Below are 25,843 nucleotides of genomic sequence, written 5' to 3'. Positions count from 1 at the left end.
TGGCATCAATCTTGAAGGTGCTAAACGGTTTCTTGGATTATTCCATCCCATATTTGGTGCAAATTGGTATCAGAGCCACGTTTCGAGAAGAGACACGATCAAAGGAAGCAAGGAAATTCAGGTAATAAAGATCATTCATACGTGCTGGTAACAACAATCAGAAGGATCAGGTATTGTGCCATTTTTCTCAATTTTTCATGAATATAGGTATGAATTCAGTCTTATACTTTCATAATTCGATCTTTCTTTGTTAATTATTCATTTGTGATTAAATAATACTGTTTATATCTTATCATTATATGAATTTAAATGTGGGATGAATATTTCTGAAATTCTGTTTTTCGCATGAATGAATGTGCATCACTTTGATTTCTGAAAAATCTTTTATGAGTCATTATACATATCAAATTTTGTCGACTAATCCATTTGAATTCAATTCTTGAATGTCCCGAATGCATACTCATTGAAATTAGATGACAATTGCATTTTAAACATTCGAACAATAGTCTTCGCTGCGAAAACTGACGTATGCGATTTCTGATTCTTGAATTCGATTTTCTGATTGTTGTTAATGTAATATCTGATAGGAATTGGATAGAATTTGTTGTGAATCATTGAGTATTACGTTTTTCTTTCAAAAATTGATCATAACAATCTGATTTACGAAATTTTTTCTGAATAATTAGGGTTTTGCATTTGTGCGTTTGTCTTTGTTTCTGAAAATTTACTGTTAAAAGAATTGCTTGCATTTGGTACTGAGAATATCATGAATATGGATGAAAGGTTTGCTGAGATGGCTCTTACCATCCAACAACTCGCACAGGCAGTGGGTAGAATTGAGATGAACCAACGAGAAGGGGTAGTACCTGCACCCAATCGCGAAAGAAACCCAGAGGATAAGACACTTAGGCTAGATGTTTCTGATTTTGGGGGAACAACACATAACCCTGAAGATTACTTGGAATGGGAGGCTGGATTGGAGAGATACTTTGAATTCAAAGAAACCTCTGAGGAACAGCAGTACAAGTTAGCCAAAATCAAATTAACAAAGCTAGCTGCCATATGGCTCGAGGGAATTCAGAAGCAAAAAAGGAGGGAGAACAGGGAGAGGATAAACACATGGGCTAAGTTGAAGAAACACCTCCGGAAGAAGTATGTACCCTCCTCGTATAGGCAGCATCTGTTTGTGAAATGGAGTAATCTGAGGCAAGGAAATAAAACAGTAGCTGATTACATTCAAGAGTGAGAAAGGTTGTCTGTCCTTTGTGATGTTAATGAACCAGAGGAGATGAAAATAGGTAAGTTCATAGGAGGCCTGAGGGAGGATTTGAGGGAAAAACTTGAGGTGATGCAGCATTTGACCCTTGACACAGCTTGTGATAGTGCCCTCACCTATGAAAAATACTCCAAGAAAAGGAACACCTGTGCACAGCCCCTTGAGTCTACTTTCCCTAAGCCTAACACAGTAGGTATTACAGCAAATGTTGGAGTAGGAACCAGCATAAATAGTAGAATATCACAGCCTGCAATAACCAACAGAACCAAGGACAAAACCAACGTACCCATGAAGGATGTGATGTGTTTCAAGTGTCATGGCCATGGACACTACAGAAATGAGTGTCCTAATGCACGAGCATTCACCAACATTGAGTGGACTGAGATTCACAGTAGAGAGAGAGGACATAGGGCTATGCTAGTAGCCAAGGATGGGGAGGAGAAGGTCATAATACCACCCACACCAGCAGATGAACACGAAGGTTCCTACATATTGACCAGCCTGGGCACTTTGCAAAGAACTGAACCAAGTGACACTGAGGGAAGTGAGTCAGAAGGTGAGAACAGAGAGTTAGTATACCCTGAGGAAGGAAGCTACCACTTGCTTGTAAAAAGAAATTTCCATGCCACACCAAAAGGAAAACACACTGACCAAAGACAAAGCGTGTTTCAGACCAAGTGTAGGGTGAAGGATAGAGTGTGCGACCTTATAATTGATGGGGGAAGCGAGACCAACTGTGTGAGCCATCAGTTAGTACAGGATCTGAACATGAATACTAGTAATCACCCGAACCCATACAAACTACAATGGTTAGATAGCAAGGCTGAGGGCTTTGTAAGGAAGCAGTGTTTAGTTAGCTTCTCTATAGGATCCTACAATGATGAGATGTTGTGTGATGTCGTGAACATGAATGCATGTCATATACTGTTAGGAAGAACATGGCAGCACGATAGGCACTCTTTACATGATGGGTTTACCAACATCTATACCATCAAACATGAAGGGAAACTAAAAGATCTTATACCCCTACCTCCATGTAAAACCATTGTTGCTCCTACAAAACAGAAGAAAACAAACTATGAGCTGAACAAGAGTGACTGTTACGGGGGAATAGAGTCTATGCATTTATTCACTAAAGAGATTAGTGAGAACCAAGTCCAACAACAATCCAAAACCTTGAGATCATTAGGGGACGAAGCATTAGATTCTGAGTTGCTTAACACCATGTCTGCGGATGATGTTGAAATAAACAAAATGCATCTAAAAACTCGTCTATATACTGTGAAATGAATCTCTTTTATTTCATGGAAGACACAATTATTGATATTCCTTTTGGTTTTAGGTACCATACAGGTGTTCAACAAGCTGTAGGAGCCCTACAACAACAGAGAGCAGTAAGCATGACTTACAACAAAGTAAGGGAACAATGCAGTACCAGAGCAGAAGGGAACATCAAGCAAAGGGAACTGCAGGAAGGAACCGTGACTTGGATACATCTAAACCTCCTGGTTCACTATGAGATCTCAAAGGCCTTCAAAATTAATGACTCGAGAAGGCATGAAGACAATTCAGAATTGAGGAAAATTCTCCTTAAACAAGGAGGGAATGCAACAATTATGGACAATCTACAATACAAGTCCAAACATGTAGAGCATAATTGTTTCAGTACGCTTACTGAGTCCACTGAACTTGCTGACTTTTGCTTGAAGAATAAGGAAGATCATCTTCAAGATGGATTGAACATCTACATGCAAGCATGGCAAGACCAAGGGGGAACAAAGGAAAGTCTACCAACAGCCAATAACCAAAACAGAAGGTTGTTCCCAAATCAGCAAGCAACAAAAAAGTAAAGACACCGATCTGCCTGGCAGCCCATCTTGCGAGCATTGGAACGACTAACCTGGTGTGTGTATGAGCGTGGGAATTCAAAGAATGGCATCTTTGGACAAGAAAGAAGAAGCCAAGACTCAGTGTTAGCACGGAGAGTCTTCACAGAGCCCACAAGATTAGCTCCAAGGTCGCGTGTTCGCCAGATATTTGAGAACGGCTGATTTCAGAATACTTAGCCTATTTTATGTTTCTGTTTTATTTCCTTATTTTGCACGTGTTGAAATGATAAGGCACGGGGTTAGTTATGATTGTTAGACAACCCATTATAGCCGTTATAGCTCTATATAAAGGAGCAACCTCATTGTATCATGCTCAGTTTTTGTTGATTAATGAATTTTCATTCAAGTAATTGTGTGCGATTACAAACCTGAGTGTTGTCTTTGTGAGTGAATCAAAGAGAGGATTTAGCCAATTCCACGAGAGTTAAGAGAGTGAATCCTAATTTGAGTGTGAGGAGGAGGCCAGGGACTTAGTGAAGGTTCATTGTCTCCATCCACGACATAGAACCATCTCAAGGGATTGTTCTTGTCACCCTTCTGTTTTCATACAAAACAGAACGTTTTGGTTGTTCTTCGTGTGTCAAGGGAGTTCTTGGCATCAATCTTGAAGGTGCTAAACGGTTTCTTGGATTATTCCATCCCATATTTGGTGCAAATTGGTATCAGAGCCACGTTTCGAGAAGAGACACGATCAAAGGAAGCAAGGAAATTCAGGTAATAAAGATCATTCATACGTGCTGGTAACAACAATCAGAAGGATCAGGTATTGTGCCATTTTTCTCAATTTTTCATGAATATAGGTATGAATTCAGTCTTATACTTTCATAATTCGATCTTTCTTTGTTAATTATTCATTTGTGATTAAATAATACTGTTTATATCTTATCATTATATGAATTTAAATGTGGGATGAATATTTCTGAAATTCTGTTTTTCGCATGAATGAATGTGCATCACTTTGATTTCTGAAAAATCTTTTATGAGTCATTATACATATCAAATTTTGTCGACTAATCCATTTGAATTCAATTCTTGAATGTCCCGAATGCATACTCATTGAAATTAGATGACAATTGCATTTTAAACATTCAAACAATAGTCTTCGCTGCGAAAACTGACGTATGCGATTTCTGATTCTTGAATTCGATTTTCTGATTGTTGTTAATGTAATATCTGATAGGAATTGGATAGAATTTGTTGTGAATCATTGAGTATTACGTTTTTCTTTCAAAAATTGATCATAACAATCTGATTTACGAAGTTTTTTCTGAATAATTAGGGTTTTGCATTTGTGCGTTTGTCTTTGTTTCTGAAAATTTACTGTTAAAAGAATTGCTTGCATTTGGTACTGAGAATATCATGAATATGGATGAAAGGTTTGCTGAGATGGCTCTTACCATCCAACAACTCGCACAGGCAGTGGGTAGAATTGAGATGAACCAACGAGAAGGGGTAGTACCTGCACCCAATCGCGAAAGAAACCCAGAGGATAAGACACTTAGGCTAGATGTTTCTGATTTTGGGGGAACAACACATAACCCTGAAGATTACTTGGAATGGGAGGCTGGATTGGAGAGATACTTTGAATTCAAAGAAACCTCTGAGGAACAGCAGTACAAGTTAGCCAAAATCAAATTAACAAAGCTAGCTGCCATATGGCTCGAGGGAATTCAGAAGCAAAAAAGGAGGGAGAACAGGGAGAGGATAAACACATGGGCTAAGTTGAAGAAACACCTCCGGAAGAAGTATGTACCCTCCTCGTATAGGCAGCATCTGTTTGTGAAATGGAGTAATCTGAGGCAAGGAAATAAAACAGTAGCTGATTACATTCAAGAGTGAGAAAGGTTGTCTGTCCTTTGTGATGTTAATGAACCAGAGGAGATGAAAATAGGTAAGTTCATAGGAGGCCTGAGGGAGGATTTGAGGGAAAAACTTGAGGTGATGCAGCATTTGACCCTTGACACAGCTTGTGATAGTGCCCTCACCTATGAAAAATACTCCAAGAAAAGGAACACCTGTCCACAGCCCCTTGAGTCTACTTTCCCTAAGCCTAACACAGTAGGTATTACAGCAAATGTTGGAGTAGGAACCAGCATAAATAGTAGAATATCACAGCCTGCAATAACCAACAGAACCAAGGACAAAACCAACGTACCCATGAAGGATGTGATGTGTTTCAAGTGTCATGGCCATGGACACTACAGAAATGAGTGTCCTAATGCACGAGCATTCACCAACATTGAGTGGACTGAGATTCACAGTAGAGAGAGAGGACATAGGGCTATGCTAGTAGCCAAGGATGGGGAGGAGAAGGTCATAATACCACCCACACCAGCAGATGAACACGAAGGTTCCTACATATTGACCAGCCTGGGCACTTTGCAAAGAACTGAACCAAGTGACACTGAGGGAAGTGAGTCAGAAGGTGAGAACAGAGAGTTAGTATACCCTGAGGAAGGAAGCTACCACTTGCTTGTAAAAAGAAATTTCCATGCCACACCAAAAGGAAAACACACTGACCAAAGACAAAGCGTGTTTCAGACCAAGTGTAGGGTGAAGGATAGAGTGTGCGACCTTATAATTGATGGGGGAAGCGAGACCAACTGTGTGAGCCATCAGTTAGTACAGGATCTGAACACGAATACTAGTAATCACCCGAACCCATACAAACTACAATGGTTAGATAGCAAGGCTGAGGGCTTTGTAAGGAAGCAGTGTTTAGTTAGCTTCTCTATAGGATCCTACAATGATGAGATGTTGTGTGATGTCGTGAACATGAATGCATGTCATATACTGTTAGGAAGAACAAGGCAGCACGATAGGCACTCTTTACATGATGGGTTTACCAACATCTATACCATCAAACATGAAGGGAAACTAAAAGATCTTATACCCCTACCTCCATGTAAAACCATTGTTGCTCCTACAAAACAGAAGAAAACAAACTATGAGCTGAACAAGAGTGACTGTTACGGGGGAATAGAGTCTATGCATTTATTCACTAAAGAGATTAGTGAGAACCAAGTCCAACAACAATCCAAAACCTTGAGATCATTAGGGGACGAAGCATTAGATTCTGAGTTGCTTAACACCATGTCTGCGGATGATGTTGAAATAAACAAAATGCATCTAAAAACTCGTCTATACACTGTGAAATGAATCTCTTTTATTTCATGGAAGACACAATTATTGATATTCCTTTTGGTTTTAGGTACCATACAGGTGTTCAACAAGCTGTAGGAGCCCTACAACAACAGAGAGCAGTAAGCATGACTTACAACAAAGTAAGGGAACAATGCAGTACCAGAGCAGAAGGGAACATCAAGCAAAGGGAACTGCAGGAAGGAACCGTGACTTGGATACATCTAAACCTCCTGGTTCACTATGAGATCTCAAAGGCCTTCAAAATTAATGACTCGAGAAGGCATGAAGACAATTCAGAATTGAGGAAAATTCTCCTTAAAGAAGGAGGGAATGCAACAATTATGGACAATCTACAATACAAGTCCAAACATGTAGAGCATAATTGTTTCAGTACGCTTACTGAGTCCACTGAACTTGCTGACTTTTGCTTGAAGAATAAGGAAGATCATCTTCAAGATGGATTGAACATCTACATGCAAGCATGGCAAGACCAAGGGGGAACAAAGGAAAGTCTACCAACAGCCAATAACCAAAACCGAAGGTTGTTCCCAAATCAGCAAGCAACAAAAAAGTAAAGACACCGATCTGCCTGGAAGCCCATCTTGCGAGCATTGGAACGATTAACCTGGTGTGTGTATGAGCGTGGGAATTCAAAGAATGGCATCTTTGGACAAGAAAGAAGAAGCCAAGACTCAGTGTTAGCACGGAGAGTCTTCACAGAGCCCACAAGATTAGCTCCAAGGTCGCGTGTTCGCCAGATATTTGAGAACGGCTGATTTCAGAATACTTAGCCTATTTTATGTTTCTGTTTTATTTCCTTATTTTGCACGTGTTGAAATGATAAGGCACGGGGTTAGTTATGATTGTTAGACAACCCATTATAGCCGTTATAGCTCTATATAAAGGAGCAACCTCATTGTATCATGCTCAGTTTTTGTTGATTAATGAATTTTCATTCAAGTAATTGTGTGCGATTACAAACCTGAGTGTTGTCTTTGTGAGTGAATCAAAGAGAGGATTTAGCCAATTCCACGAGAGTTAAGAGAGTGAATCCTAATTTGAGTGTGAGGAGGAGGCCAGGGACTTAGTGAAGGTTCATTGTCTCCATCCACGACATAAAACCATCTCAAGGGATTGTTCTTGTCACCCTTCTGTTTTCATACAAAACAGAACGTTTTGGTTGTTCTTCGTGTGTCAAGGGAGTTCTTGGCATCAATCTTGAAGGTGCTAAACGGTTTCTTGGATTATTCCATCCCATATTTGGTGCAAATTGGTATCAGAGCCACGTTTCGAGAAGAGACACGATCAAAGGAAGCAAGGAAATTCAGGTAATAAAGATCATTCATACGTGCTGGTAACAACAATCAGAAGGATCAGGTATTGTGCCATTTTTCTCAATTTTTCATGAATATAGGTATGAATTCAGTCTTATACTTTCATAATTCGATCTTTCTTTGTTAATTATTCATTTGTGATTAAATAATACTGTTTATATCTTATCATTATATGAATTTAAATGTGGGATGAATATTTCTGAAATTCTGTTTTTCGCATGAATGAATGTGCATCACTTTGATTTCTGAAAAATCTTTTATGAGTCATTATACATATCAAATTTTGTCGACTAATCCATTTGAATTCAATTCTTGAATGTCCCGAATGCATACTCATTGAAATTAGATGACAATTGCATTTTAAACATTCGAACAATAGTCTTCGCTGCGAAAACTGACGTATGTGATTTCTGATTCTTGAATTCGATTTTCTGATTGTTGTTAATGTAATATCTGATAGGAATTGGATAGAATTTGTTGTGAATCATTGAGTATTACGTTTTTCTTTCAAAAATTGATCATAACAATCTGATTTACGAAATTTTTTCTGAATAATTAGGGTTTTGCATTTGTGTGTTTGTCTTTGTTTCTGAAAATTTACTGTTAAAAGAATTGCTTGCATTTGGTGCTGAGAATATCATGAATATGGATGAAAGGTTTGCTGAGATGGCTCTTACCATCCAACAACTCGCACAGGCAGTGGGTAGAATTGAGATGAACCAACGAGAAGGGGTAGTACCTGCACCCAATCGCGAAAGAAACCCAGAGGATAAGACACTTAGGCTAGATGTTTCTGATTTTGGGGGAACAACACATAACCCTGAAGATTACTTGGAATGGGAGGCTGGATTGGAGAGATACTTTGAATTCAAAGAAACCTCTAAGGAACAGCAGTACAAGTTAGCCAAAATCAAATTAACAAAGCTAGCTGCCATATGGCTCGAGGGAATTCAGAAGCAAAAAAGGAGGGAGAACAGGGAGAGGATAAACACATGGGCTAAGTTGAAGAAACACCTCCGGAAGAAGTATGTACCCTCCTCATATAGGCAGCATCTGTTTGTGAAATGGAGTAATCTGAGGCAAGGAAATAAAACAGTAGCTGATTACATTCAAGAGTGAGAAAGGTTGTCTGTCCTTTGTGATGTTAATGAACCAAAGGAGATGAAAATAGGTAAGTTCATAGGAGGCCTGAGGGAGGATTTGAGGGAAAAACTTGAGGTGATGCAGCATTTGACCCTTGACACAGCTTGTGATAGTGCCCTCACCTATGAAAAATACTCCAAGAAAAGGAACACCTGTGCACAGCCCCTTGAGTCTACTTTCCCTAAGCCTAACACAGTAGGTATTACAGCAAATGTTGGAGTAGGAACCAGCATAAATAGTAGAATATCACAGCCTGCAATAACCAACGAAACCAAGGACAAAACCAACGTACCCATGAAGGATGTGATGTGTTTCAAGTGTCATGGCCATGGACACTACAGAAATGAGTGTCCTAATGCACGAGCATTCACCAACATTGAGTGGACTGAGATTCACAGTAGAGAGAGAGGACATAGGGCTATGCTAGTAGCCAAGGATGGGGAGGAGAAGGTCATAATACCACCCACACCAGCAGATGAACACAAAGGTTCCTACATATTGACCAGCCTGGGCACTTTGCAAAGAACTGAACCAAGTGACACTGAGGGAAGTGAGTCAGAAGGTGAGAACAGAGAGTTAGTATACCCTGAGGAAGGAAGCTACCACTTGCTTGTAAAAAGAAATTTCCACGCCACACCAAAAGGAAAACACACTGACCAAAGACAAAGCGTGTTTCAGACCAAGTGTAGGGTGAAGGATAGAGTGTGCGACCTTATAATTGATGGGGGAAGCGAGACCAACTGTGTGAGCCATCAGTTAGTACAGGATCTAAACATGAATACTAGTAATCACCCGAACCCATACAAACTACAATGGTTAGATAGCAAGGCTGAGGGCTTTGTAAGGAAGCAGTGTTTAGTTAGCTTCTCTATAGGATCCTACAATGATGAGATGTTGTGTGATGTCGTGAACATGAATGCATGTCATATACTGTTAGGAAGAACATGGCAGCACGATAGGCACTCTTTACATGATGGGTTTACCAACATCTATACCATCAAACATGAAGGGAAACTAAAAGATCTTATACCCCTACCTCCATGTAAAACCATTGTTGCTCCTACAAAACAGAAGAAAACAAACTATGAGCTGAACAAGAGTGACTGTTACGGGGGAATAGAGTCTATGCATTTATTCACTAAAGAGATTAGTGAGAACCAAGTCCAACAACAATCCAAAACCTTGAGATCATTAGGGGACGAAGCATTAGATTCTGAGTTGCTTAACACCATGTCTGCGGATGATGTTGAAATAAACAAAATGCATCTAAAAACTCATCTATACACTGTGAAATGAATCTCTTTTATTTCATGGAAGACACAATTATTGATATTCCTTTTGGTTTTAGGTACCATACAGGTGTTCAACAAGCTGTAGGAGCCCTACAACAACAGAGAGCAGTAAGCATGACTTACAACAAAGTAAGGGAACAATGCAGTACCAGAGCAGAAGGGAACATCAAGCAAAGGGAACTGCAGGAAGGAACCATGACTTGGATACATCTAAACCTCCTGGTTCACTATGAGATCTCAAAGGCCTTCAAAATTAATGACTCGAGAAGGCATGAAGACAATTCAGAATTGAGGAAAATTCTCCTTAAAGAAGGAGGGAATGCAACAATTATGGACAATCTACAATACAAGTCCAAACATGTAGAGCATAATTGTTTCAGTACGCTTACTGAGTCCACTGAACTTGCTGACTTTTGCTTGAAGAATAAGGAAGATCATCTTCAAGATGGATTGAACATCTATATGCAAGCATGGCAAGACCAAGGGGGAACAAAGGAAAGTCTACCAACAGCCAATAACCAAAACAGAAGGTTGTTCCCAAATAAGCAAGCAACAAAACAGCAAAGACACCGATCTGCCTGGCAGCCCATCTTGCGAGCATTGGAACGGCTAACCTGGTGTGTGTATGAGCGTGGGAATTCAAAGAATGGCATCTTTGGACAAGAAAGAAGAAGCCAAGACTCAGAGTTAGCACGGAGAGTCCTCACAGAGCCCACAAGATCAGCTCCAAGGTCGCGTGTTCGCTAGATATTTGAGAACGGCTGATTTCAGAATACTTAGCCTATTTTATGTTTCTATTTTAGTTCCTTATTTTGCACCTGTTGAAATAATAAGGCACGGGGTTAGTTATGATTGTTAGACACCCCATTATAGCCGTTATAGCTCTATATAAAGGAGCAACCTCATTGTATCATGCTCAGTTTTTGTTGATTAATGAATTTTCATTCAAGTAATTGTGTGCGATTACAAACCTGAGTGTTGTCTTTGTGAGTGAAGCAAAGAGAGGATTCAGTCAATTCCACGAGAGTTAAGAGAGTGAATCCTAACTTGAGTGTGAGGAGGAGGCCAGGGACTGAGTGAAGGTTCATTGTCTCCATCCACGACATGGAACCATCCCAAGGGATTGTTCTTGTCACCCTTCTGTTTTCATACAAAACAGAAGGTTTTGCTTGTTCTTTGTGTATCAAGGGAGTTCTTGGCATCAATCTTGAAGGTGCTAAACGGTTTCTTGGATCTTTCCATCCCATATTTGGTGCATATAGTTCATTGTCCATAGCTCATTATTCATTGTTTAGTGTTCATTGTTCATTTTTCATTGTTCATGGTACATCGTTTATTCTTCTTTGTTCATTATTCATTATTAATTGTTTATTGATAATTATATATTATTCATTGTTCATCGTTCATTGTTCATTGTTCATTATTCATTGTTCATTTTTCAGTATTCATTGTTCCTCGTTCATCGTTCATTGATCATTGTTCAATATTCATTGTTCATTGTTCATTTTACATTGTTCATTGTACATAATTCATTGTTCAATGTTCATTGTTAATGATTCATTATATGGTTCATTATTCAATTTTCATTGTTCATTGTTTATCATTCATTATTTATCGTTCATTTGTCATTATTAATCCTTCATTATTCATCGTTCATCATTCAAAGTTCATCGATTATTGTTGATCGTTCATTGTTCATCATTCATTGTTCATTTTTCATCGTTGATTGTTTAAAGTTCTTTGTTCATTACTCATTACTTTTTGTTTAGTGTTCATTGTTCATCCTTCATTGTTTATTCTTTAATGTTCATTATTAATTTTTTATTGTTTATTTTATAAGATTCATTGTTCATTGTTCATTGTTCGTTATTCCTTGTTCATTGTTCATTGTTCAATTCTTAATGTTATTTTTATGGTTCACTGTTCATTGTTCCTTGTTCATCGTTCGTCGTTCATTTTTCATCATTTATTATTCATTGTTCACTGTTCATTGTTAATCGTTCATTCTTCATTTTTCATCGTTTATCGTTCATCATTTATTGTACATCATTCATTGTTCATTATTAATTGTTCATTGTTTATAGTTCAATATTCATCGTTCATTGTTCATATTTCATTGTTCCTTGTTCATTGTTCAATGTTTAAAGTTCATTTTTCATTGTTCCTTATTCATTGTTATTCATTGTTTATCTTTCATTGTTGATCATTCATTATTCATCGTTCATTGTTCATTGGTCATTGTTCATTGTTCCTTGTTCATTGTTCATTATTATTATTCATGATTCATTGTACGGTTCATTGTTCATTGTTACTATTCATTGTTCATCATTAATTGCTTATCGTTTATGACACATTGTTCTTGTTTCATTGTTCATCATTCATTGTTCATTATTCATGGTTCAATGTTCATTGTTCATTGTTCATTATTCACTGTTCATTGTTCATTGTTCCTTGTTCTCTATTCATTGATTATTTTTTGTCGTTCATTGTTGTTCGTTCATTGCATATGGTTCGTTGTTCATTGTTCCTTGTTCATTGTTCATTGTTTGTTCTTGATTTAATGTATGGCACATTGTTCCATGTTCTCTATTCATTATTCATCATTGTTTGTTCATCTTTCGTTGTTCATCATTCGTTGTTCATTGTTCATTGTTTATCATTCATTGTTCCATGTTCAATATATAGTGTTCATTGCTCCATGTTTATTGTTTGTTGTTTAGTATTCATCGTTGATTGTTCGTTGTTTATTGTTCTTATTTCATTTCTCATTGTTCATTGTTTATATTTCATTGTTCATTGGACCATTCATTGTTTATTGTTCTTTGTTCATTGTCTTTTGTTCATTGTACATCGTTTATTGTTCATTGTTCTTTGTTCATTATGAATTGTTTATTGTTCATTATTCATTGTTCACTATTGTTTGTTCATTGTTCATTGTTCGTTGCTCCTTGTTCATTGTGCATTGTTAAGCCTTCCTTGTTCTTTGTTCATTGTTCATTGTATAGCTCATTGTTTATTGGCCATTGTTCATTGTTCATTGTTCATTGTTCCTTGTTCATTGATCATTGTTCACTATTCATTGTTCAATGTTGATTGATCGTTGTTCATTGATCATTGTTTTTTGTTCATTGTTCATTGCTCATTGTTCTTTATTCATTGTTCATCGTTAATTATTTTTTGTTCATGATTAATTGTTCGTCGTTCATTATTCATTGTTCATATATCATTGTTCAATGTTCATTGTTCATTATTCATTGTTCATCGTGCATTGTTCATTGTTCGATGTTCATTGTTCATTGTTCACTGTTCATCCTACATTGTTCATCGTTCATTGTTCTTTGTTAATTTCTCATTAGTTATTGTTCTTTTTTCATTGTTCACGGTTGGGTGTTCTTTGTTCATTGTTTAGTGTTCATTGTTTATTGTTCATTGTTTATTGTTCATTGTACATTATTCCTTGTTAATCCTTCATTGTTCTTTATTCATTGTTTATTGTATACTCTATTGTTCATTGTTCATTGTTCATTGTTCGTTGTTCATCGTTTATTGTTCATCGTTCATCATTAAGTTTTCATCGTTCGTTTTCATCTTTCATTGTTCATGGTTAATCATTCAATGTTTATTGTTCATTCTTCAATGTTCATTATTCATTGTTCATTGTTCATTGTTCATCATTCATTGTTCAATTTCCATTGAACTTCATTTATTGTTCATCGTTCATTGTTAATAGTTAATTGTTCTTTCTTCGTTGTTCCATGTATGGTTCATTGTTCATTGTACATCGTACATTGTTCATTTTTCATTGTTCATTGTTCATCGTTTATTATTCATTGCTCATTATTAATTGTTCATCATTCATTATTCATTGTTCATCCTTCGTTTTACATCATTTAATGTTCATCATTCATAGTTCAATGTTCATTGTTCATTGTTTATTATTCATCGTTCATTGTTCATGGTGCATTGTTTATTATTCGATGTTTATTCGTCATTGTTCACTATTTCTCTTTTATTATTCTTTGCTCATTGCTCATTATTCATTGTTCATTTTTAATTGTTCTTGGTTGGTCGTTCATTTTTCATCGTTCATAGTTCATTGTTCTTCGTTCATTGTTCATTGTTCATTGTATAGCTCATTGTTCGTTGTCCATTGTTCAGTGTTCATTGTTCAATTTTCGCTGATCATTGTTCATTGTTCATTATTTAATGTTGATTGATCCTTATTCATTGTTCATTGTTGTTTATTCATCGTTCATTGTTCATTGTTCTTTGTCCGTTGTTCATCATTCATGGTATTTTGTTCATCATTAATTCTTCGTCGTTTATTATTCATTGTTCATCTTTCATTGTTCTCCATTAATTATACTTATATCATTGTTCAATGTTCATTGTTCATTTTTCATTGCTCATCGTCCATTGTTCATGGTGCATTGTTCATTGTTCATTGTTCACTGTTCATCGTTCATTCTTCATCCTTCATCGTTCTTTTTTCATTTTTAATCGTTCATTATTCATTGTGTATATTTCATTGTTCATCATTCTTTGTTCATCGTTCATTGTTCACTGTTCATTGGTCATTGGTCATTGTTCATTTTTCCTTATTCATTGTTCTTTATTAATTTTCATGATTCATTGTACGGTTCATTGTTCATTGTTCACTATTCATTGTTGGTTATTAATTGCTCATCGTTAATGACACATTGTTCATCTTTCATTGTTCATCATTCATTGTTCATGGTTCAATGTTCATTATTCATTGTTCATTCTTCACTGTTCCTTGTTCATTGTTCATTGTTCACTATTCATCGTTCATTTTCCATCGTTGATTGTTCTTCGTTAATTGTATATGATTTATTGTTAATTGTTCCTTCTTCATTGTTCGTTTTTATTGTTCATGATTTAGTGTATGGTACATTGTTCAATGTTCACTCTTCTTTATACATCATTGATTGTTCAGCTTTCGTTGTTCATCATTCGTTGTTCATTGTTCGTTGTTCATTGTTCATTGTTCAATATATAGTGTATATTGCTTGATGTTTATTGTTCGTTGTTCAGTATTCATTGTTGATTGTTCTTTGTTCATTGTTCTTATTTTATTTCTCATTGTTCCTTGTTTATTTTTCATTGTTCATTGTTGGTCGTTCAATGTTCATAGTTTATTGTTATTTGTTTATTGTTTATTGTTCATTGTTCTTTGTTCATTAATCATTGTATAGCTCATTGTTCATTGTTCATCATTCAATGTTTATTGTTCATTGTTCATTGTTAATTATTCATTGTTTAGTGTTGATTGTTATCGTTCTTTGTTCATTGTTTATTGTGCATTATTCATTGTTCACTGTTGATCATTCATTGTTCGTTGTTTATCTTTGTTTCTTCAATGTTCATTGTTCATCGTTCATTGTTCACGGTTGGTCGTTCTTTGTTTATTGTTTATTGTACATCGTTTAGTGTTCATTGTTCATCGTTAATCGTTCATTGTTCTTTTTTCATTGTTCAATGTATGGTTCATTGGTCATTGTTCATTCTTCATCGTACATCGTACATTGTTCATTGTTCATTGTTCATTGTTAATTGTTCCTAATGCTTTGTTTATTGTTATTGTTCATTTTTCATTGTTCAATGTTCATCGTTTATTGTTAATTGTTCATCATTGATTGTTCATCGTTCATTATTCATTGTTCATCGTACGTTGTACATAATTTAATGTTCATCATTCATAGTTCAATGTTCATTGTTCATTGTTTATTATTCATCGTTCATTGTTCACGATGCATTGTTTATTATTCGATGTTCATTCTTCATTGTTCACTATTCATCGTTCATTGTTCTTTGTTCATTTCTCATTGTTCATTGTTCATTTTTCATTGTTCATGGTTGGTCGTTCATTGTTCAACATTCATGGTTCTTTGTTCATTGTTTATTGTTGCTTGTTCATTAGTCATTGTTCATTATTCATTGTTAACAGTTCAGTGTTATTCATTTATTGTTCATTGTATAGTTCATTATTCATTATTCCTTGTTCGTTGTTCTTTGTTCATCGTTTATTTTTCATAGGGAATTGTACATTGTTCGATGTTCCTTGTTCATTGTTCACTGTTCATCGTTGATTGTTCAACGTGCATTGTTCTTTGTTCATTTCTCATTGTTCATTGTTCATTTTTCATTGTTGACGATTGGTCCTTCATTGTTCATCGTTTATTGTTCTTTGTTCATTGTTTCTTATTCATTGTTCATTTTACATTCTTCATTATTCATTGTTAATCGTTCATTTTTCTTTATTCATTGTTCATCGTATAGGTCATTGTTCATTGTTCATTGTTCACTTTTCATTGTTCATCGTTCACTATTCATCGTTCATTGTTCATCTTTCAATGTTCATTAGTAATCAATCAATGTTTATTGTTCATTGTTCATGGTTCATTATTCATTGTTCAGTGTTCATTATTCATCGTTAATTGTTAAGTGTTTATGGTACGTCGTTTATTGTTTATCATTCATTGTTCATCGTTCATTGTTCATTGTTAATTGTACCTAGTTCATTGTTCATTGTTAATCATTCATTGTTCATCGTTCATTATTCATCGTTCATCGTTCATTGTTCATCATCATTGTTAATCATTCATTGTTAATTGTCATCGTTCTTTGTTCATTGATCATCTTTCACTATTAATCGTTCAACGTTCATTCTTCAACATCATTGTTCATCGTTCTTGGTTCATTGTTCATTATTCATTGTTCATTGTATGATTCATTGTTCATGATTTCATTGTATGGTTCATTGTTCAATGTTCATTGTTCGTTGTTCCTCCTTCTTTGTTCTGTGTTCATTGCTCATTGTTCATTGTTCATTGTTGATTGTTAATTGTTCATTGTTCATTGTTCATTGTTCATTGTTTATTGTTCATTGTTCATTGTTTTTTTTCCATGAAAGTTGATAAGAGGTCGAATACTCTCTGCGGGTGGGGGGGGGGGGGGGGGGTGGTGAATAGAGAGTATGGGCGTTTAAAATTTTTGTCTGGAAGCTTATCTCAAGAGATTTATGAGTCTTTCAAAACTGTTTTCTGCGACAGTTTTGAGTCAATATGTCAAACAATAACGTAGGTGCGGAAAATAAACTTTAAAGAATAACACACGGTATGTTAACGAGGTTCGGTTCTAAACAACCTACTCCTCGCCTATAGGTTCTCTTTCAACCCGTAGGATTTCAACGCCTTTTATTAATCCGACTTTAAGACAAACTAGAAGAGGTCACTATCTTCTCTCACTATGTTCTCCCCTTGAAGAAACGTCTTACAAGTCCCTTTAATAAAAGCAAATCCCAATCTAACAATAGAGATTACAAGTTGAATACTTTGAAAAGTATTCTATGTTAGGCGTATTAAACTATGAAATAATCTAACTCTTTTTAAACACTTAAGCCTATTACAAATTGTAAGAGCTAGATAAACTAAGAATTACAAATCTTTTAATACTTAGAGAATATTAGATCTTATTACAAGAGAGAAAGTTGTAAGAAGAGGTGCATAGAGGTGTATCCTTAATTCTGAAATGAATCCTTGTATTTATAGATGTTACGCCTTAACACATCCTTGAAGAGCAAGAAAGCTTCATCCGTTAAATCTAATGATCTGGATATTCTGTGCCAGTCTTCAAGACCTTGAGCTTTATTTCAAACTGACATGTGCTGACAGCTAATATAACCAATGTTGTGCTGCCACATTAGTACTCATACAAGATAATGAAAACTCAGCAAAACCAGATTAATCAACGTGTAAATAATTATTCAAAGATAATTCCTATATATAGCATTAATTCAAATAGTCATTTTCTATTTTCAGTATTAATTTAAATAACAATCGTATTTATAGGAAACTCTTTATTTAGTATAACAACCCAATTTAAATTCAAATACAATCGTGTACCATAATTAACAAAACGTGTGTACCTTGTACTTTGTATAATTAATTATCGAACTATTTTAAGCACATATTTAAATTCAAATTCAAATATAAAATATGCTAACGTTAAGAAAAAAACGTGTGATGATATAGTCAAACGTAATTTCAAATAATATCAAAGTTAATTTTAATAAACCTTGACATATTAAAATATTTCAAAGTTAATTGTAATAAACCTTGACCTATTAAAATATTTCAAATATAATTATGAAACTAACCTTATTATAAACGTAATTATCTTCAACACATTGAAATGTATTTCAAGACTTATAAAATTAACCTTAAGACAAACTTAAGTTATTTAAGCATATTCCAATAACTCGAACTTAAATATATCTCAATTATTCAATTTATATCCAATATGATTTTAAACCAACTTAAGCAACTAAATGTAATTACTAAATTTATTTGTTTAATCAATATGTGTTTTGAATTACCATCATTTAAGAGAGTTGAATCTTCAGTCCATTGTTCATTGTTCATTGTTTATTGTTCGTTGTTCATTGTTTATCGTTCATTGTTCTTTGTACATTGCTAATTGTATGGTTCATTGTTGATTACTCATTGTACATCGTTCATTATTCATCATTTATTGTTCATTGTTCATCGTTCATTGTTTATAGTTCATTGTTCATTGCTCATTATTCATTGTTTAGTGTTCACTGTTCATTGTTCATTGTACATCGCTCATTGTTCATTGTTCACTGCTCATTCTTCATTGTTCACCGTTAATTGTTCATTGTTCATTGTATGGTTCATTGTGTGATTTATTTTTCAATATTCCTTGTTCATTGTTTATCATTCATTGTTCATCAATCATTTGTCATAATTCATCCTTGATTGTTCATCGTTCACTTTTCATTGTTCATTGTATATTGTTCATCGTTCATTATTCATTGTTCATTGTTGATTATTCATTGTACATCGTTCATCGTTCATTATACATTATTCATTGTTAATCGCTCATTGTTCTTTGTTCATTCTTCATTGTATGATTCATTTATTCATTGTTCATTGTTCATTCTTAATTGGTTATTGTTTATTGTAAATCATTCATTGTTGATTATTGATTATTTAATGTTATTTTTATAGTTTATTATTCATTGTTCCTCGTTCATCGTTCATTTCCTTATTCATTGTTCATTGTTCATTTTTCATTGTACATCGTACATTGTAGATTTTTGATTGTTCATTGTTCATCGTTTATTGTTTATCGTTCATTGTTCACCATTCATTATTCATTGTTTATAGTTCATTATATTTTTCATTGTTCTTTGCTCATTCTTTACTGTTCATTGTTGATTTTTTAAAGTTCATTAATTATTGTTCATTGTTCATTGTTAATCATTCATTGTTCATTGTTCATCGTTCATTGTTTATAGTTCATTGTCCATTGCTCATTACTCATTGTTTAGTGTTCATTGTTCATTGTTTATTGTTCATTGTCCATTATAAATCTTTCATTGTTCATTGTTCACTGTTCATTCTTAATTTTTCATTGTTAATTGTTTATTGTTCATTGTATGGTTCATTGTATGCTTCATTTTTCAATATTTATTGTTAATTATATATCATTCATTTTTCATTGATCATGTTTCATTATTCATCTATCATTGTTCGTTGTTTATTCTTCATCGTTCATCATTGTTGATTATTCATTATATATCATTCATTGTTCATTTTTCATTATTTATTGCTAATCGTTCATTATTCTTTTCATTGTTCGTTGTATGGTTCATTGTTCATTTTTCATTGTTCATTTTTCATTGTCATTGTTCATTGTTCATTATTTATTGTTCAATGTTAATTGTGAATCGTTCATTGTTCATTGTTCGTTGTTCATCATTTTTTTTCATCGATCATTGTTCATCGTTTACTGTTCATTGTTTATAGTTCATTGTTCATTATTCATTGTTCATTGTTTATAGTTCATTGTTCATTGTTCATTGTTTAAGGCTCATCGTTCATTGTTCATTGTTCATTGTTCATCGTTCATTGTTTATAGTTCAATGTTCATTGCTCATTATTCAATGTTTAGTGTTCATTGTTCATTGTACATCGTTCATTGTTAGTTGTTTATTGTTTATTGTATGGTTCATTATATGATTTATTTTTCAATATTCATTGTTCGTTGTTTATCATTCATTGTTATTCGCTTATTTGTCATTAATCATAATTCATTATTCATTATTCATCGTTCATCGTTCATTTTGCATTATTCATTTTTTATTGTTCACCGTTCATTGTTTATTGTTCATCGTTCATTACTATTCATTTTTTATAGTTCATTGTATTCAATGTTCATTGTTTATAGTTCATTGTTCATTGTTCATTGTTTATAGTTCATTGTTCATTGTTCATTGTTTATTGTTCATCGTTCATTGTTCACTTTTCATCGTTCATTGTCCATTGTTCTTTGTTCAGTGCTCATATTTCATTGTTCATTGTGCATTGTTCATTGTTTATTGTTCATTGTTGATTGTTTATTGTTTAATATTATTTTTATAGTTTATTGTTCATTGTTCCTCGTTCATCATTCAATGTTCATTGTTCACTATTCATTGTTCATTTTTCATTGGAGATCGTTTATTGTTCATTGTACATTGTTCATTGTTCATCGTTTATTGTTTATCGTTCATTGTTCATCGTTCATTATTCATTGTTCCTTGTTCATTGTACATCGTTCATTATTCATTGTTCATTGTTCATTGTTCGTTATTCATTGTTAATTGTTAATTGTTTATTGTATGGTTCATTATATGGTTCATTTTTCAATGTTCATCGTTCATTATTTATCATTCATTATTCATCGTTCTTTTGTCATTATTCAACCTTCATTGTTCGTTGTTCATTGTTCTTCATTTATTTTACACTATTCATTGCTTATTTATTGCTCATTGTTCATTGTACATCGTTCATTGTTCATTGTTTATTGTTCACTATTTCTTATTTATGGTTCCTTGTAAATTGTTTATTGTTCATTGTATGGTTTATTGTATGGTTCATTTTTCAATGTTCCTTGTTCATTAATTATCCTTCAATGTTCATCGATCATTTGTCATTATTCATCCTTCATTGTTCATTGTTCATTGTTTATTGTTCATCGTTCATTGTTCATTGTTCATTGTTTATTGTTGATTATTCTTTGTACACTATTCATTGTTCATTGTTCATTATTCATTGTTAATCGTTGATTGTTTTTTTTTCATTGTTCATTGCATGGTTCATTGTTCATTGTTCATTGCTCATTGTTCATTGTCATTGTTCATTATTCATTGTTCATTGTCCATTATTTATTGTTCATTCTTCATTCTTTATTGTTAATTGGTTATTGTTTATTGTATATGATTCATTGTTGATTGTTGATTGTTTAATGTTATTTTTATAGTTTATTGTTCATTGTTCCTCGTTCATCGTTCAATGTTCATTGTTCATTTTTCATTGTACATCGTTCATTGTTCATAATACATTGTTCATTGTTCATTGTTTATTGTTTATCGTTCATTGTTCATCATTCATTGTTCATTGTTCATTGTTCATTGTTTATAGTTCATTGTTCATTGTTCCTTATTCATTGTTCATTGTTCATTGTGCATTGTTCAATGTTAATCGTTTATTGATCATTATTTATTGTCCATCATTCATTGTTAATTGTTCATCGTTCATTGTTTATAGTTAACTTTTCATTGCTCATTATTCATTTTTTTGTGTACGACATTTGTTGTTCACTATTCATTGTTAATTGTACATCGTTCATTGTTCATTGTTCATTGTTCATTGTTCGTCGTTCTTTGTTCTTTGTTCATTGCTCATTGTTTATTGTTCATTGTTTATTGTTCATTGTTCATTGTTTATTCTCCATTGTTAATTATTCAATGTTCATTGCTCATTGTTCATTATTTCAGATCGTCGTTCATTGTTCATCGATCATTATTTTCTTTTGTTCATTGTTGATTGTTCATTGTTTATCGTTCATTGTTCTTTGTACATAGCTCATTGTGTGGTTCATTGTTATTGATTCATTTTATGGTTCATTGTTCAATGTTCATTGTTTATTGTTTATCAATCATTTTTCATCATTCATTGGTCATTATTCATCCTTTATTGTTCCTTGTTTATTGTTCATCGTTCATTTTTCGTAGTTCATTGTTTATTTTTCGTCGTTCATTATTCTTTGTTCATTTTTCATTGTTAATTATTCATTGTACATCGTCCATTCTTTATAGTTCATTGATCATTGTTAATCGTTCATTGTTCTTTGTTCATTGTTCATTCTACGGTTCATTGTTCATTGTTCATTTACTAGTGGAAAAAAACGTATTTGCTGCTAATCATTTGCTGCGGTTTTTAACATTCGCAGCAATTAATAGAAAAAACAATTAAAAAAACAAATTCAACAAATGCTACGGTTATCCAGCAACCCGCAGCAAATAACGTGAATTGCTGCGGTTTTCAATAGGCCCGCAGCAAATAACAAAAAAAATATTAATCAATTGCTGCGGTTATTGTAAGGCTCGCAGCAAATAATGCTTCAGGAATTTGCTTAATCTCAATTGTTGCGGTTATTCTAAGGGCCTGCAGTAAATATAATCTTTCATTTCAGTAAATTAAAACCCGCCATTTCATTTCACAAATATACTTTACTACTGTTGTATCCTCTCAAGCAAACCCACCATTTTCGCCATTCAATGTTTCATTCTTCATCTTCATCTTCTTCTAAAAACCATAAATTCTTCATTATCTGCTGCTTTCTTCGCAAACTGATTCATAAACCCATTGAAAAACATTGTACGTAACTGTTTCTTCAAACCTGTTCTTCATCTTTTTGGTTCATAAACCCATGAAATTTATCTTGTTCATCTTCAAAACCCACGACATTAAGGTATTTTTCCTCTTTTTAATTTGTTAAGCATTTAAGTTTTGCAAGATATTCATGAAAACACTCGAAAATTAGGGCAACTGTTTGTATACTAATTTTGTTTCTCTGTTTTTCGTTCTAGATAACGTAACCCACGAAATCAAGGTAATTATATTTATTTTACTAATTTGAAAGTTCATATCTTTATTGTTTAACATGTAATTTATTAATTTACTGGTAAAGATATCAATTTATTTGTGAATTTTACATTATTCAAGTTTATGTTATTAGTTTGTTAAATATTTCTGTAATTTGTTAAAAATTTGGTTTATTGTTATAGTTATGTCTTTAACTATTAGAATTAGAATATGATTTTATTTACAATGTAGTGCTTAATATTGAAGTATGAAGTATAGAATTAGAATATGAAGTATGTATATTTAGGGTCAAATAGATTTGGTATAAATAAGTATATATTTTTAGGGTTAAATATGTTTGTTATAAATAATTATATATGTTTAAAAGTTTTCTATTAATTTTGTTTTCAATTAATTAATCACACTAATTAGGATGACAAAAGATCGTTCTTGGATGTATGGAAGCATTGAATCGTCGGAACGTATTAGAATTGTAAATCATGGTCATATTCTTAATATTACTTGGTAAGTTGCAAATTTAAGCTTTTTAAAGTTTTTTTGGCACTTTCGCGCTTAAAGTAGCTCAAATTTGGTTTGTTTTGCATGAAACTTTGCACCACACTATTTGAAGTATATTATTGTGTTGAACATATTAGAATTGTAAATCATAGTTATATTCTTAATATTACTTAGCTTGTATTCTAATATATTTCTATTCATACTCTTTCAGGTACTGATATACAATGCATCTATTCAGAGACGAAATTGTCCCCGAGATTGAGACCTCGGATAATGAGTATCATAGTTACGACACTGAAGAGGACCAAATTGTGAGATACGAGCGTATGGCTAAAGACGCTCCACCACTTGACAATGATTTTGAGACTGAAGACGCCCCACTAATAATGGATGCTCCCACTACCAGTAAGAAAAGAAAAGGGCGAGGTCCTACGAAAAACCTCAAAGTCACAGAACCCATGCATTTGGAATACAATGCATTGGGTCAACCCTGCAGAAAATGGTGTAGGCAATATGTAAAACAAGTGGGCCTATGTATCCGCAAGATTTTCATATTGCACGCATGGAACGAGGTTCCAGAGGGTTTGAAGAACTGTCTATGGAATGATACTGTGATAAGCAACTTTACTATTTTTATTCATTTAGTTTCATTTTAAAATTAATTTAATTGATACTAATAAATATAATTTTATTTTGTAGAATCTTTTTCACATCGAGAGCGATGACGAGAAGAAGAATGTTTTTCTTTCAGCTATTGCTGAAAGATTCAGAGATTTCAAATCCAAGCTAGTAACTGGCTGGATCACGAAAAAGCGTGCCCGTACGACCAAAAAGGTCAAAACGGGAAACGAAGGTGGAGAGTAAGCACCTTCGAAGATGCCCTACGAAATATGGGGTCATACATCAAAGAGGGAATGGGAGGCTTTTGTTGCCAAAAGAACAACTCCCATTGAAGTTGTAAGTATTTCATATTATATTATAGTTTTTGATTTGAATTTACTTCTTTTGATTCAGTCATTAAACTAATATATGACATTTGATTTCTATTGATTAATTAGAAAAAGCATGGTAAAGCTTCTAAATCATCAAGCAAAAGGAAGTTTTACCATCGCTTGGGCCAAAAAACATACGATGAGGTCCAACAAGAGTGGGTGGATGCGGGTTTATACCCCTATCAAAGTTTAGCCACACCCACATCTACGACTACCTCTGCATCCGTGAATACTCCTGCTTGAGATCGGGTGCGAGATTGGTATTGTGGGCTTCATTCCTGAGATGCAAGTGGTAAATTTACCATTAATGATTCGGGAACAAAGAAGGTTGCTGATGCTGTGGTGAGTTTTGAAATTATTAAGTATATTCTTGATTTGTATTGTATTCTTTGGCTTTGATTTACTTATACTAATTGTTATATATGTCACTTTTTATTTCAGCGGATGGGCTGGAAGGAAAAAGAAGCTACGGGGGAGTTCACCCCAAGAGGCAATGTTGACGCATTGCATATGGTCTTAGGGAAAGACCACAGTGGATGAGTAGTCGGAAAAGGAGGCGTCCGCTTGGGGTTACAGAAGGCATTCGGCAAAGAGTGTGTTGCTACTCAATCCCGAACGATGCTGCGGGATGTATACATAAATAGTATTACTTTTCCCATGCGTTTCAGCACAATGAAGAAAATGCATGGACAAATGGGATCTACATCCAGAGCCACAATTCCAAAATGGACAGCATTAAAGGTACACAAATTCGATTTTATGGGTTTTTAAGCTTTTTTTGGACTATCGCGCATAAAGTAGCAAACTTGATTTGTTTTGCACGAAATTTGGCACACAACACTATTTGGTATATATTATTGTGTTGAAGTGGTTAGAATTGAAAATCATAGTCATGCTAGAAATTACGTGTTAAGTTGCGATTTTATGGGTTTTTAAGTGTTTTTGGCACTTTTGCGCACAAAGTAGCTCAAACTTGGTTTGTTTTGCACGAAACTTGGTACACAACACAATTTGATATATATTATTGTCTTGAAGTGGTTAGAATTGAAAATCATACAATTACGTATTAAGTTGCGATTTTATGGGTTTTTAAGTGTTTTTGGCACTTTTGCGCATAAAGTATCTCAAACTTGGTTTATTTTGCATGAAACATGGCACACAACACTATTTGGTATATATTATTGTGTTGAAGGTGTTAGAATTGAAAATCATAGTCATATGCTAGAAAATATGTGTTAAGTTACGATTTTAGGGTTTTTAAGTGTTTTTGGCACTTTTGTGTATAAAGTGAGAATTCT

General features: G+C 33.9%; 3 protein-coding genes across 3 annotated transcripts; all 3 read left to right on the top strand.

Moving 5' to 3' along the window:
- Nucleotides 1-766: 766 nt before the first annotated feature.
- LOC130826515 (uncharacterized) lies at nt 767-1,246 on the top strand. The gene has a single exon (XM_057692098.1). The coding sequence runs from the start codon at nt 767-769 to the stop codon at nt 1,244-1,246; it is 480 nt and encodes a 159-aa protein (XP_057548081.1).
- A 3,278-nt stretch (nt 1,247-4,524) lies between these two features.
- LOC130826514 (uncharacterized) lies at nt 4,525-5,004 on the top strand. Its single transcript, XM_057692097.1, has one exon. It carries the CDS (start codon nt 4,525-4,527, stop codon nt 5,002-5,004), a length of 480 nt encoding a protein of 159 aa, XP_057548080.1.
- A 3,278-nt stretch (nt 5,005-8,282) lies between these two features.
- LOC130826513 (uncharacterized) lies at nt 8,283-8,762 on the top strand. The gene has a single exon (XM_057692095.1). The coding sequence runs from the start codon at nt 8,283-8,285 to the stop codon at nt 8,760-8,762; it is 480 nt and encodes a 159-aa protein (XP_057548078.1).
- The last annotated feature ends 17,081 nt before the right edge of the window (nt 8,763-25,843 follow it).

Source organism: Amaranthus tricolor, chromosome 11, assembly GCF_026212465.1.
Source record: "Amaranthus tricolor cultivar Red isolate AtriRed21 chromosome 11, ASM2621246v1, whole genome shotgun sequence".
NCBI classification, from domain to species: Eukaryota; Viridiplantae; Streptophyta; class Magnoliopsida; order Caryophyllales; family Amaranthaceae; genus Amaranthus; species Amaranthus tricolor.
This window is presented reverse-complemented; position numbering and strand designations above follow the sequence as displayed.